We start from the raw sequence: 15,955 nt of genomic DNA, 5'->3' as shown, positions 1-15,955 counted from the left end.
TACACCGTAGTTAAGATACTAGTCAGCTGTAGGTAGCAGTGTGTACTTACTCATCGTACTTCTCAGCCGACAGTTGGAGTTCAGTGAGCAGCTGTAGGCCACGATCCGGCGACCAGGAGGCAATCCTCACGACTTGTGCTCCGGCCTGGCTGTACGGCAGGTAGATGTACACGCTGGCCCTATGCATGACACCAGGTATTACTGTAGGCTACTGTATCTCTCTCTCTCTCTCTCTCTCTCTCTCTCTCTCTCTCTCTCTCTCTCTCTCTCTCTCTCTCTCTCTCTCTCTCTCTCTCGACAAAATGATGTGCAAGGGATACAGCGATATGAAGCGATCTATACAGGGGTCGACTTGATGGCAGCGGACTGAACCAGGGCATGTGAAACGGTTGGGGGACACCATGAAGAGGTTTATGGGGCCTGGTTGGGCATAGAGGGCTCTGGTTTCGGTGCATCATGCATGACAGCTAGAGGGCGGAGGTGAGCGACTGGTGCCATTTTTCGTCTGTTCCTAACGTTACCTATTCAACGTAGGAAACGACATACTGGCATTGCCAAAATAATCATCTATAGTGGCCCTATCACCTCTTTCTTGAAAGGGTCCTGGAGCCACTTAAAGAACCATCTTCCATGAGCTCCCGTAGCCCTAAGGTTACGCTACTTCCAGGAGCAGTGAAATGATAGATTCCTTTGGAATGAGAAGTTCTTTGACGAGACCTTCCTCTTGATGATGCAGCCACACCAATGGTGACTTTTCACTGACGGTGTAACCTCATACATGAAGAGTCTAGTAACACACACACACACACACACACACACACACACACACACACACATATTTATATACAATGTATATACACAAGAACGTTTGTTGCATATGTTTTATGTATATGTTAAGACTAGGTCCTTAGCATTCCTTGTGTGTATCACCTGACGTTAGATGGCGTCTTTTCCAGGTTGAGGAAGATGGTGTTCATCATGGAGAAGGTCCAGTGGGCGGGCAGGAGGGCGTAGAGCTGTGGCAGGGTGAGGCTGGTGACTACCAGCAGCCTGGTGGCCCACACCAGGAGGCGGCCCTTGAGGGAGGACTCGGCGAAGGCGACGAGGAAGGCCGGGTCGTGGCTCACTACCACCACCCTCACGCACCACGAACTCAGCCGCACCTGAACACAGCCAATCATAATAGTAATCTTTATACAAAGGATTGTGAAGAGAAGCAAATAGCAAATAGTTTAGTGTGGAAAGAATAGAAACATAAAATGGCTTCAGGAGAAATGCCCTTGTGAAAAACATGCAAATCATGGACTTGAAGCAAAGTATTTGTCAAACCTATTTCTAAACATGTTCTTTATTTTGATTTCATCAATGATAAACAATACTTGATTTTAATTTCAACTGTCATCATGCATAGGTATGTTGTGTTTCAACATCTATTGTTGGAGAGTATGCCATGTCCTACAAACCACAGAGGTTTGGCTTATGAATCATCATGTTAGTGTATCTTACCCACCTAATCAGTAAACGCTAACGTCCTACACACACCTGTGATATTAGTGACCTCTAAACCCTCTTCAGTTTTACTGTGAAAACAAGAGTAACTAAATCGCTTCTGCAGCTCTGAGGGTGATCCCACAGCTTCACCATTTACGCGAGATTGAAAAAGAAAAATCCTCATCGATAGTACTAGCACAAATGCTTCATCTGTAATTTACATGCATGTTCATTTACTTGGTTGAGGGTAAGGGCTAAGTCATCATTCAACTACACCAGTTACATTAGAACAAGCTGTCCACTACAGTAATGATAGGAAGATAACCACCTCCCTTTAGCAATGATATTAGAATGTCTTACCCGTCTCAGTTGTAACAAGAGTAAAACCCAACCTTTTAACGGCAATCAAAGTGATTTTGTCACATCGGCACATCTACACTTGCCTCGGCAATTCTAAGAGTAACATAACTCCTTCATTTATCATAAAAAAAAACATAAAACGCTTTGGCGATACTGTGAATAGAATATACTCCGCTTAAAAGTAATGAAAAAAGGAATATATTCACCATCGTAGCAATATAAGGGACATATTATCCTACCCATTAGTGCAGCCGTGAACTACACTACCCACCTTAATACCTATATAAGAGTCATCTACACTACCCACCTTAATACCTATGTAAGAGTCATCTACCTATTCCATACCAATGACATGCCCTCCGCAGCAGCAGCAACGCGAGACTGGTTCATCTAAATCAGTCGCTGCGTGAGTGACAGACAGACTTACCCGCCTCAGGTGTAATGTGAGAATGCCTCAACCATACCAATGATAAAGTGATAGACGTAAAATGACAGCAGGTGATGGTGAGGGTGACCTACCTGTCTAGCCAGGTCGACCAGGTGGGAGAGCATCGCCAGCGTCACGTTACCGTCCTGACCGTCCTCCGCTGCCGTCACCTCCATCACCGTCACACCCCGGGGGGATGACCCCTCGCTGCTCACAGCCTGAGAGAGGAAACCCAACTCATCAGTTTATGTAATTCGCTGTGAAAATAACACTGTGGGACGGAGGTGATACTGTTATACACATTTATCATGAAGAGACATAGTCATAACTGCGACAAAGATTTTACCGACAAAAAGACAATAATTCTCACGAAAATATAGTTTTGATGTGCATCCCTGCATCGCGCATGACTTAGCTATGCTTCCTCACTACACCCTCATCTTCGCAGTAACCTTATCTTCACCATGGTAGATTCATTGCGTTCACTGTATTCATCCTCACCACACCCCATAACTTCACTGCTAAGGCCACCATCGGTATACCTCAGCAATGATATACTCACAATACACTTAACCTCACTAACCTAGGATCACTATAGCGCTTTGCTATACCGTCTTCACAGTATGCCTAACCTTCACTAACCTATGGTCACTATACTCCTATTCGGCACACCATCATCTTCACAATACGCTCGACTTCCCTTCCTCTCCTGAAATCTTTTATGCTCACTATACTTTTCTTCATAACCCCTTTTCCTGCGAATCATTAACATTGCACTCTCGATACCGTTTGCTTGTGACCTAACCACCATGGATAGGGTCAAAGATTCATACACACACACACACACACACACACTCACACACAAAAGGAAATTCTATATACTTGTAAATAGATTATATAAATCCAGGACCCCTTCTTCGGTGCTCTAGAACCTCTAAACCAGCATCTCAGTTAGTAAGAGGGAACTAGTAAGCTTCTTTTAGAGCGAGAAGTTTTTGGACAACAATGCAAACCTTTCCCTCGGTCATAATGATTCAGCTTCGCCAAAAGTGACTTTTCAGTGACTAAGTAGACTCAAGTTGGCAGTTCCTGTAGCGCAAAAACCAGTATGTACGTATAATGTATGTTATATAGGTGTTACCTGACTTCGCCTGGTTGAGGTAACACCGCGAGTGAAAAGTAATAGAGTCTCGCCAAAGAACTTATTCGCTTCAAAGAAGTATACATTTCCTTGCTACTGGAAGTAGTGTAGCCTTGGGCTGCAGGAGCCTTTGGAAAGGTCCTGGGTAAGCATGACTCATTTACCAGAATTAGTCCAGGGATAAAAATGAACATATAGCAGACTGGACACTGCACGAGATCATAAAAAAAGCACATATCACCTTAAGAATGGTGGAGGGTGAGGTGATGCCATCAGCGAGGAGGATGAGGGAGCAGGAGGGCAGAGACGTGGCCCCCAGCACGGCGTCCAACGCTCCGATTGCGCTGGGTTCCATACCTGTGGATTCATATGTCGTAAGTTACATGTACCGACATATATATATATGTATATGTATATATATATATATATATATATATATATATATATATATATATATATATATATATATATATACATATATATATATATATATATATATATATATATATATATATATATATATATATATATATATATATATATATCTCCTGGGGATAGGGGAGATAGAATACTTCCCACGTATTCCCTGCGTGTCGTAGAAGGCGACTAAAAGGGGAGGGAGCGGGAGGCTGGAAATCCTCCACTCTCTTTTTTTTTCCAAAAGAAGAAACAGTGAAGGGGGCCAGGTGAGGATATTCCCTCAAAGGCCCAGTCCTCATCCTCTGTTCTTAACGCTACCTCACTAATGCGGGAAATGGCGATTAGTATAAAAAAAAAAAATATATAAGTGCATATAGTAATGATTTTTATTCAGCTTTCTTTAATTTTCATACTCATCCGTTATCTCCCATGTTCGCGATGCAACGTCTGGCGGCTAAGCCACAAAGGAGGAATCCCCCCCCCCCTTAGTTCCCTCCTCTGTCCCCTGGTAATAATACAGAAGGGGAGGATAACTAGCCCCACGCTCCTACTACCCTAAGTAGCTTTCTAAAATACGCAGGAGATATATGGGCAATGTCTTTTCTCCTCTAACGTAGTAGCAATGAGATCAGTTTAATTAGGGTTTAAGGTACTCCAACAGTGAGGTAGCACACATTTAAGAGGCGGCTACATTTTACCCTGAAGAATCCTGCGGCCATTGACGACGTGTGTAGTGGGAGGTAACAGGATGGGGCAGCCGAAGGCTTGCTTAAACTGCCTAAAAGAAAACCTAGGACACAGCTGTACATAGGTGTTCTTAACCTCACATAAAGCCAAAGAGAATGATCAAGGTTTTCTGAGGAAGATTAGGTGGAGCATCGCCAGAGACTCCAGGGGGCACTTTCCCAAGCAAGGGAGAAACTTGACCATAGTGACTGTGTAGGCAATCTGGTACCAGTCTTGAGCAGGTACTTATCGTCTGAATAGGTGTAACTTAGCCACAGTGGTTGGTGGACACTTGGAAGAGTGTAGGAGCGACGAGGTGAGTTTGGGGAGCAGCTCGGACACGGAGGTAAAGTGGGCAATTATATGAAGCTGAGACTAGCTTCCCCACAGTGGCAAGCAAACACTTACGTTAGGGTAGGGAAGAGCTTGACCAAAGGGATGAGTGGACACTTACGTGTCGGTAGAATACTCTTGGCAATAACATCGAGCAGCAAGATCACCACCAGTACCACGCTAGCTCTCATGATCTTACGTTGTCCTCGGAGGCGCGGCAAACCTGCCACGAGGAAGATGTTGCCTTGGTTAGTAGAATTATGACCAAAAGAACCACACACACACACACACACACACACACACACACACACGATATGGCGTCCACAACTGTGAAACCTTCTCCCCGTACAGTACCAATAGGTAATTACACACATTATTTCAAGCAAGACATTATATAATCAACACATATGGTGAAAGTAATGCACTTGATGTCAAGTATCTAGATTCTTAGACAATATTCAAGAAAGATTCACAACAAAACGGCAAAAGCAAATTCACATATTACGGATGGATACGTGCTTTCTGCCAATCACCAGGCATCTCTCCTTAGGCTTCACAAACGTCGAAAAACCTGAAAAACCAATCAACAGTACTGTCATTTCCTTTCTTGTAGCAATTCCATCCATTCGTGCGCAAAGGCTATACTTCATCTATCGCAAGTCTTTTTTTTCAGAGTCTGTTCTGTCATCATCAAACCATTCGCCATGACTCTCTCTCTCTCTCTCAAAGCCTGCCACCACTTCCCAAATACACCGCGTCGGCTACGCTGTCATATAGTACATACAAACGTTGGCAGTGAAATAGGCTACCTCTCTCTCTCTCTCTTGCTATTCTCACACTTTTCAACGACTTGAATTCAATTCATTTGATCATTCTATGTCTCTCTCCGAATGTATATATATATATATATATATATATATATATATATATATATATATATATATATATAACGAACTTTCGTTTGAGACGCAACTTTCTTGTATTTGCACTGGGAAAACTATTAACAAACGCCTCCCCAAGAATGAATATAACATTGGCTTTTTATCTTGTTTACCCCGGCATCTACCCTTGACCAACTTGTCGTGCTTGTAGAGTCCAGTCCAAACCTTCCACACCCATGAAGATCCATCCAGTAATATGCAATTTTTCTACGTTGCACTGCATTAGACATGTTGACATGAAAATGCATTACAGAGTAAAGTTTCCATTACGCAAGTCTGACCCAGAATTTGACATCCATATAGACCTGATCCCTTTGGGGAAAAGAGAAAAAAGTCAGTCGGTCGTAAGGTGGTAACTGAGGTCGGACCTTCCTATAGTCCCTTATACTCTCACACCGTAGGTCCTCGACAGCTAAAGGGGCCTCCTAGTCCTGTCCGTATATAGCAGCCTTTAGAAAGCATGAAATGATGTCCTAGACACCCTGGATTTTCAAATTTTGCCATGGGCAAGCCCAAGAGCCTCTCAAGAGCTCGCAAATTAGGAGGAAGTTTGAAGATTGGAAGGGCCCGAAAGAGAGACTAAGTTTAGGCACCACCTCCTCCCTCCCCCCCAAAAAAGCATAGGTCAGGTCCTAGTTATAACGTACCGTCCTGTCATACAAGTTCTCCTAAAAGCAATCTCACTGCAAGAGGTCGATATGGCCACATCTACACCAAAGTCCTAAGGAATGAGAGCATGAGAACCTTTACCTCAGTACAGCAGGATAACAGGAGAGAAAAGCTACCGAAGGTACGTGTACTCGAGAGAATTCGATCTACAGCAACACGAACAATGGAGAGGTGCGTCCTGAACGTCCTATATATATATATGATCACGAAAGAAAACACAACAGGCAACAAGCCAGATGAAAGAACCCTCATTGGCCCACGTCATCATTACTCCAAAACCCAGCTAAAACGTAATTGGTTAGATAAAAACGAGGTACGCGGGATTGGTGGAGAGAAGACAAACCCTTCCAGGATGTGTCATGGTTGGCTGGTAGGTACCTGCGTGCGCTGCTGTGAATATAACATTTGTTCTACTCACGAGAACCTTGATGTTCTACATCTAAGTTTGACATCATGTTAAAACAAAAACCAGAAGCAATGACAAAATAACTTCTAATCAACAATATAAATAAATATATATATATATATATATATATATATATATATATATATATATATGTGTGTGTGTGTGTGCGGCTTCAGAAATGGTAGAGAATTTCTGGATGTGGATATATATATATATATATATATATATATATATATATATATATATATATATATATATATATATATATATAAGTAAGAAGGGTATTCCATTACTAGTAATCGAATAGTCATTTGCCTATTTGGGATAATCAGAGCAGAGTGATCAACCTTCTCAGCTACCACGCAGAAGGTCCGGGGTCGAAACCTTACTGTTAAGAGGGAAATGGCGTTATCTCCCGCGTTAACACAAGGAAACAGACAAGGAATGGCCCTACCCACACATGCATACACATAACGCCCACACACGCATATATACATACATATACATTTCAACGTATACATACATATACATACACAGACATGTACATATATAAACGTGCATGTTCATACTTGCAACCTTCATCCATTCAGTCGCCACCCTACCACACATGAAAATGCATCCCCCCCTCCCCCCGCCCCCTTCCAGCGAGGTTGCACCAGGAAAAGAAAAAAAGGTCACATTCATTCACACTCAGTCTCTAGCTGTCATGTGTAATGCACCGAAACCACAGTTCCCTTTCCATATCCAGGCCCGACAGACCTTTCCATGGTTTACCGCAGACGCTTCACATGCCTTTGTTCAATCCATTGACAACACGTCGACCTCGTATACCACATCGTTCCAATTCACTCTATTCCTTGCACGCCTTTCACCCTCCTGTACGTTCAGGCCCCGAGTTGCTGAAAATCAATTTGATCTGCCGCTTCTTCCTCCCTTCACCTCTGACATATATATCCTCTCTGTTAATCTTTCCTCACTCATTCTCTCCATGTGTCTAAACCATTTCAATACACCCTCATCTGCTCTCTCAACCACACTCTCCTTATGACCACACATCTCTCTTACCCTTTCATTACTTACTCGATCGAACCACCTCACACCACATACTGTCCTCAAACATTTCATTTCCAACACATCCGCCCCCCTCCGCACAACTCTATCTATAGCCCATGCCTCGCAACCATATATCATTGCTGGAACCACTATTCCTTCAAACATACCCATTTTTGCTCTCCAAGATTACGTTCTCGCCTTCCACACATTCTTCAACGCTCCCTGAACCTTTGTCCCCTCCCCCACCCTGTGACTCACTTCCGCTTCCATTGTTCCATCCGCTGCTAAGTCCACTCCCAGATGTCTAAAACACATTTTACCTCCATTTTTCTTCCATTCAAACTTACCTCCAAATTAACTTGTCCCTCAGCCCTACTGAACCTAATAACCTTGCTCTTATTCACAGTCACTCTCAACTTTCTTCTTTCAAACACTTTACCAAGCTCAGTCACCAACACTACAGTTTCTCACCCGAATCAGCCACCAGCGCTGTATCATCAGCGAACAACAACTAACTCACTTCCCAAGCTCTCTCATCCACAACAGACTGCATACTTGCCCCTCTCTCCAAAACTCTTGCATTCACCTCCCTCACAACCCCATCCATAAACAAATTAAACAACCATGGAGACATCACGCACCCCTGCCGTAAACTGACATTCAGGGGACCAATTACTTCCCTCTCTTCTTACTCGTACACATGCCTTACATCCTTGGTAAAAACTTTTCACTGCTTCTAGCAACTTACCTCCCACACCATATACTCATAATACCTTCCACAGAGCATCTCTATCAACTCTATCATATGCCTTCTCCAGATCCATAGAAGCTACATACAAATCCATTTGTTTTTATACGTATTTCTCACATACATTCTTCAAAGCAAACACCTGATCCACACATCCTCTACCACTTCTGAAACCACACTGCTTTTCTGCAATCTGATGCTCTGTATATGCCTTCACCCTCTCAATCAATACCCACCCATACAATTTCCCAGGTATACACAACAAACTTAGACCTCTGTAATTTGAACACTCACCTTTATCCCCTTTGCCTTTGTACAATGGCACTATGCATGCATTCCGTCAATCCTCAGGCACTTCACCAGGAGCCATACATACATTGAATATCCTCACCAACCAGTCAACAACACAGTCATCTCTTTTTTATTAATTCCAACGTAATACAATCCACACCCGCCGCCTTGACGGCTTTCATCTTCCGCAAAGCTTTCACTTCCTCTTCTCTGTTTACCAAACCATTGTCCCTGACCCTCTCACTTCGCACACCATCTCGACCAAAACACCCTACATCTGCCACTCTATCATTAAACACATTCAACTAACCTTCAAAATACTCACTCCATCTCCTTCTCACTTACCACTGCTTGTTATTACCTCCTCATTAGCTCCCTTCACCGATGTTCCCATTTCTTCTCTTGTCTTACGCACTTTATTTACCTCCTTCCAAAACATCTTTTCATTCTCCCTAAAATCTAACGATACTCTCTTACCCCATCTTTCATTTGCCCTCATTTTCACCTCTTCCACCTTTCTCTTGACCTCCTGCCTCTTTCTTTTATAAATATCCCAGTCATTTGCACTATTTTCCTGCAAAAATCGTCCAAATGCGTCTCTCTTCTCTTTCACTAACAACCTTACTTCTTCATCCCGCCACTCACTACCCTTTCTAATCTGTCAACCTCCTACCTTTCTCCTGCCACAGGCATCTTTTGCGGAAGCCATCACTGCTTACTAAAATACATCCCATTCCTCCTCTACTCCCCTTACGTCATTTACTCTCACCTTTTTCAATTCTGCACTCAATCTCTCCCGGGACTTCCTCACATAAGTCTCCTTCCCATGCTCACTTACTCTCACCACTCTCTTCACCCCAACATTCTCTCATCTTTTCTGAAAACCTCTACAAATCTTCACCTTCGCCTCACCAGATAATGATCAGACATCCCTCCAGTTGCCCCTCTCAGCACATTAACATCCAAAAGTCTCTCTTTCACGCGCTTATCAATTAACACGTAATCCAATAATGCTCTCTGGCCATCTCCCCCTAGTTACATAGGTATACTTACGTATATCTCTCTTTTTAAACCAGGTATTCCCAATCACCAGTCCTTTTTCAGCACACAAATCTACAAGCTCTTCACCATTTCCACTTACAACACTGAACACCCTATGCACACCAATTATACCCTCAACTGCCACATAACCCACCTTTGCATTCAAATCACCCATCACTACAACCCGGTCTCGTGCATCAAAGCTGCTAACACATTCACTCAGCTGCTCTTGAACACTTGCCTCTCATGATCTTTCTTCTCATGACCAGGTGCATAGGCACCAATAATCACCCATCTCTCTCCATCCACTTTCAGTTTTACCCATATCAATCTAGAGTTTACTTTCTTACACTCTATCACATACTCCCACAACTCCTGCATCAGGTGTAGTGCTACTCGACAGGAAACAGAACTATATACCTATCCACTCATATACACACATATACACATACGCGTATACGCGTACATATACATGCATATACCTATACATATCAAAATATACTTATAAATATACACATAAATACACATACACAGATATATACGTACATACATTTGTACATATTCATGCTTATATTCATCCATTCCGGCGCCATTCCGCCCTACATGAAACATCATCGCCACCCCCTCCGTCAAAGAGAAAACTCAAAGCAAACAAACAAAATTTGAATATATATATATATATATATATATATATATATATATATATATATATATATATATATTTCTTCTATGGCTCAGTTCTCTGTTCTTGACGCTACCTCGCTAAAGCGGGAAATGGCGAATATGTATAAAAAAAAGTATATATATATATATATATATATATATATATATATATATATATATATATATATATATATATATATATATATATATATATACACACACACACACACACACGGAGGCAAAAGTTTGTTGAGTAGTCCTGGGAAATTATATGTGAGGGTATTGATTGAGAGGGTAAAGGCATGTACAGAGCATCAGACCGAGGAAGAGCAGTGTGGCTTCAGAAGTGGTAGAGAATGTGTGGATCAGATTTTGCTCTGAAGAATATGTGTGAAAATACTTAGAATAACAGATGGATTTGTTTGAAGCATTTATGGATCTGGAGAAGGTATATGATAGGGCTGATAGGTGGAAGGTCTTAAGAGTATACGGTGTGGGAGGTAAGCTACTAGAAGCAGTGAAAAGTTTTTACCAAGGACGTTAGGCATGTGCACGAGTAGAAAGAGAGAAGAGTGATTGGTTCCAGTGAATGTCAGTCTGCGGCAGGGGTGTGTGATGTCCCCATTGTTGTTTAATTTGTTTATTGATGGGGTGGTTACGGAGGTAAATGCAAGAGTTATAGAGAGATGGGCGAGTATGCAGTTTGTCGGGGATGAGAGGGCCTGGGAAGTAAGTCATTTGTTTTTCGCCGATGATACAGTGTGAACCCGCAAAAGTTGGCAAATGAGTTTGGGAAAGTATGTGAAATGAGAAAGTTCAGAGTAAATGTGAATAAGAGCAAGGTTATTTGGTTCAGTAGGATTGAGGGACAAGTTAATTGGGATGCAAGTTTGAATGGAGAAAAACTGGAGGAAGTGAAGTGTTTTAGATATCTGGGAGTGGCTTAGCAGCGAATGGAACCATGGAAGCGGAAGTGAGTGACAGGGTGAGGGAGGGGGCGAAGGTTGTGGGAGCGATGAAGAATGTGTGGAAGAAGAAAACGTGATCTCGGATAGCAAAAATGGGTATATTTGAAGGAATAGCAATTCCAACAATGCTATATGTATGCGAGGCATGAGCTATAGATTGGGTTGTATGGAGGAGGGTGGATGTGTTGAAAATGAAATGTTTGAGGACAATATGTGGTGTGAGGTGGTTTGATCGAGTGATGAAAGGGTAAGGGAGATGTGTGGAAATAAAAAGAGTGTGGTTGAGAGAGCAGAAGAGGGTGTGTTGAAATGGTTTGGACATATGGAGAGAATGAGTATAGAAAGATTGACAAAGAGGATATTTATGTCAGTGGCGGAGGGAACAAGAAGCGGAAGACCAAATTAGAGGTGGAAGGATAAAGTGAACAAGATTTTGAGCGATCGAGGCCTGAACTACAGGAGAAAGTTAGGAGTGCAAGGAATAGAGTGAATTCTGACGGTGTGGTATACCAGGGTCGACGTGCTCTCGATGGACTGAACCAGGGCATGTGAAGCGTCTGCAGTAAACCATAGAAAGGTCTGTTGGGCCTGGATATGGAAAAGGAGCTGTGGTTTTGGTGCATTACACATGAGAACTAGAGACAGAGTGTGAACGAATGTGGCCTTTTTTTTTTTGTCTTTTCCTAGCGCTACCTTGCGCGCGTGCATGTAATATCACTGAAAATGTTTAATTTATCTATGGATGAGGTGGAGGGAATTCAATGCAAGAGCCGTTTAGTGATGGGCGGGTATGCAGTCTGACGGGGATGGGAGGTCGTGGGAAGTGATTGAGTTGTCGTTTGTTGATGTCACAGCTCTCTTGGCAGATTCGAGTGAGAAACTGCAGAAGCCGGTGACTAAGTTTGGAAGAGTGTGTGACAAGAGGAGGAAGTTGGCAGCAAATTTGAATAAAAGCAAATCCATTGGGTTTATTAGGGTAGAAAGACACGTTAGATAGGGAACGAGTTTGAATGGGGAATATTTGATATCACTGAAGTGTAGTAGATACCTAGGAGTGGACATGGCACCAAATGGAACCACGGAAGTAAGACATGCCTCACTATCCTCATACCTGAGAATGTGTAACAAGTCACGAACCGTTGTGTGACTAAATACCTAGGAATTACTCTGCTATTTCTACTCGAGTTTGGATCTACCCCTACCATGAACTTTGGCCAGCTAATGAGTAATCTACCTGAGTAGTATAAGAGAATCGTTAGGCAAGTCGAGAACATAAGCAAGAAACTGACAAATACTGAATTAGCAGTCATTCAGACACACACACACACACACACACACACACATATATATATATATATATATATATATATATATATATATATATATATATATATATATATATATATTCACCATTTCCCACGTCAGTAAGGTAGTGTTAAGAATAGAGGACTGATCGTAAGAAGGAAAATCCTCACTTGGCCTCCTTCTCCGTACCTTCTTTTGGAAAAATAAGCTGAAGGGGACGATTTCCACCCCCCAGCTCCCTCCCCTTTTAGTCGCCTTTTACGACACGCAGGGAGTACGTGGGATGGAGTGAAAAAGATTTTGAGCGATCGGGGCCTGAACATACGGAAGGGTGAAAGGCGTGCAAGAAATAGAGTGAATTGGGACGATGTAGTATACTGGGGTCGACGTGCTGTCAATGGATTGAACCAGGGCATGTGAAGCGTCTGGGGTAAACCATGGAAAGTTTTGTGGGGCCTGGATGTGGAAAGGAAGCTTTGGTTTCGGTGCATTACACATGACAGCTCGAGACTGAGTGTGAACGAAATGTGGCCTTTGTTGTCTTTTCCTAGCGCTACGTCGCGCGCGCGCGAGGGGAGGGGGTTGCTATTTCATGTGTGGCGGGGTGGCGACGAGAATGGATGAAGGCAGCAAGTATGAATATGTACATGTGTATATATGTATATGTCTGTGTATGTATATGTATGTATTCGTTGAAATGTATATGTATGTATATGTGCGTGTGTGGGCGTTTATGTATATACATGTGTATGTGGGTGGGTTGGGCCATTCTTTCGTCTGTTTCCTTGCGCTACCTCGCTAACGCGGGGGACGGCGATTAAGTATAATATATATAATATATATATATATATATATATATATATATATATATATATATATATATATATATATATATAGACCTGCAGTCAATGGATTCAACCAGAGCAATTGAAGCACTACAACCACATTCAGAGGGTAAAATGAACTCATCTGCACCTCACATGTTAAGAAAAAGGCTGCGTGCGCAAGCCCTTACCCGCCTCTCATGAGGAAACCTGGCGGCGCTGATAACCCACTGACCAATCACAGCTTACTCCTGCTTTTGTTACCAGTCAGGTGGAAGCAGAAGAGAACATTCCCAGTGACGTGGTCCAATCAACTTTTACCTTTCCTCACCCTCTGTGGTTGCACGATAGTGTGTTTATTTCTACCATACATATACAGAAATCAGAGTAGGTTAGAGGCACTCGTTTCCCACAGTGCCCCGTTGGTTATAGAAATCTCCAGGGACTCTGCTGTCTCTCTCTCTCCCTCCACCTGTGTGCAGTGGTAAGACAGGAAGGAGTATTGTCTGTTGTGTCTGTGTGTATATCACTACCGATCTCGAAATTATAATCATCCCACGTGATGTTGTTTCAGACCCATCAAGGAGAGGCGGTAGGATGAAGATCACCGTGGTGGTGATGATGTACCTGGTGGCTGATGCTTTCTTCATCCTCATCCATCTATCACGTCAGTACCCACTCAACATTTGGTCCAAGTTGTTCCTACACTCGTTACAGTGCCCGCTAGCCACAGCGATCAAGCTGATCTGACGTTAACGTAAGTGGTAGCACACCACTGCAATCAAGCTGAGGTTACGCTATCATAAGTGTCTACTCATCTTTGTGATTGAGCTGATCGCACACAATCAGATGTTCCTGTTCATTAACGAGGTGAAGGTGTTTGTATATTCAGCCAGATGACCCAATACGACTTTTAGAATTATTTCTACAGGTACAAGGAGTGAAGGATGATAGAGATGGATTATTTCCAAAAGACAATTAGATGTTTTGGGTGTGTCTAGGCTAAACAGGATTATCTGCATACAACAGGTTCCCATGATCCCCCAAGAAATAATGTTTTAAAGAATTTGTGTGAGAAATACTTAAAGAAAAAGAAGAATTTGTATGTGGCATTTATGGAACTGGAGAAACCTTAGGATTGATCGAGATGCCATGTAGAAGGACTTCAGAATATATGGTGTGGGAGGAAAGCGGTTACAAACAGCAAGAAGTTTTTCTCAATTGTGTAAAGCATGTGTACGAGTAGGAAGAGAGAGAGTGAGTGGTTCTAAGCAAATGTTGGTCTGCGGCAGGGGTGTGTTCTGTCACTATGGCCGTTTTGTTTGTGGATTGGGTGGTGAGGAAGGTAAATGTAGGAGTCTTCGAGATAAGGGAGAGTATGCAGTCTCTAAGGGATCTGGGGCCTGAGGAGAGTTAACTGTTTCTTCCTGATGACACAGCAATGGTGTCAGATTTGGGTGAAAAACTGCAGAAGTTGGGGACCGAGTTTTGAAGAGTGTGTGAAACGAGGAAGTTAAGTGTAAATGTGAATAAACGCAAGGTTGTTTGCTTCAGCAGGGTAGAGGGACAGGTTGGGTGTTTAGATGGAACCACAGACACCGAAGTGAGTAATAGGGTTGGCGAGAGGGCGAAGGTTCTGGGAGTACTGAAGAATATGTCGAAAGAAGTCAGTATCTGGGAGGGTGAAAATGAGTATGATTGAATTAATGATCGTACCAAAAATGTTATGCAGATGCGAGGCACTGGATATAGATGAGAATCTGTAAGAAATGATATGTTTAAGGACAGGTATTTAGTGTGAGGTGGTTTGCTCGAGTAAGTAATAAAAGGGTGAGTGAGTGGTGGTGTGATATAAAGGGTATGGATGAGAGAGTTGAATAGGGTGTGCTGAAACGGTTAGGTCCCATGAAAAGAATCAGAAAGGAGAGGTTGACAAGGAAAGTGTATGTGTTAGAAATAGAGGGAACAGGGAGATTAGGAAGGATGGATCGAAAAAGATTTTGAGTGACCGGGGCCTGAACATGCAGGAGGGTGAAAGGCCTGCACGTGACAAGAGTGAATTGGAATGATGTGCTTCACAGGGAATGAACCAGGGCATGTGAAGCGGCTGGATAAACCCATGGAATGGTCTGTCGGGCCTAATTGTGG

General features: G+C 42.8%; 1 protein-coding gene across 2 annotated transcripts in view; it reads right to left on the bottom strand.

Annotated features, from left to right (window-relative positions):
* Nucleotides 1-15,955, bottom strand: part of LOC139754135 (ionotropic receptor 93a-like) — a 30,277-nt gene that overhangs the window by 5,423 nt on the left and 8,899 nt on the right. For both annotated transcript variants that reach the window (XM_071671259.1, XM_071671260.1), the window contains exons 4-8: nt 5,020-5,121; nt 3,661-3,776; nt 2,371-2,496; nt 931-1,163; nt 51-179 (exon numbers count right to left, since the gene is read on the bottom strand). In XM_071671259.1, coding sequence (XP_071527360.1) covers nt 51-179; nt 931-1,163; nt 2,371-2,496; nt 3,661-3,776; nt 5,020-5,121 — 706 coding nt within the window. The remainder of the gene's footprint in view (nt 1-50; nt 180-930; nt 1,164-2,370; nt 2,497-3,660; nt 3,777-5,019; nt 5,122-15,955) is intronic.

Source organism: Panulirus ornatus, chromosome 16 (genome assembly GCF_036320965.1).
Source record: "Panulirus ornatus isolate Po-2019 chromosome 16, ASM3632096v1, whole genome shotgun sequence".
Taxonomy (NCBI): domain Eukaryota; kingdom Metazoa; phylum Arthropoda; class Malacostraca; order Decapoda; family Palinuridae; genus Panulirus; species Panulirus ornatus.
The sequence above is the reverse complement of the archived record's forward strand: the minus strand, read 5'-3'. Positions and strand labels throughout refer to the sequence as shown.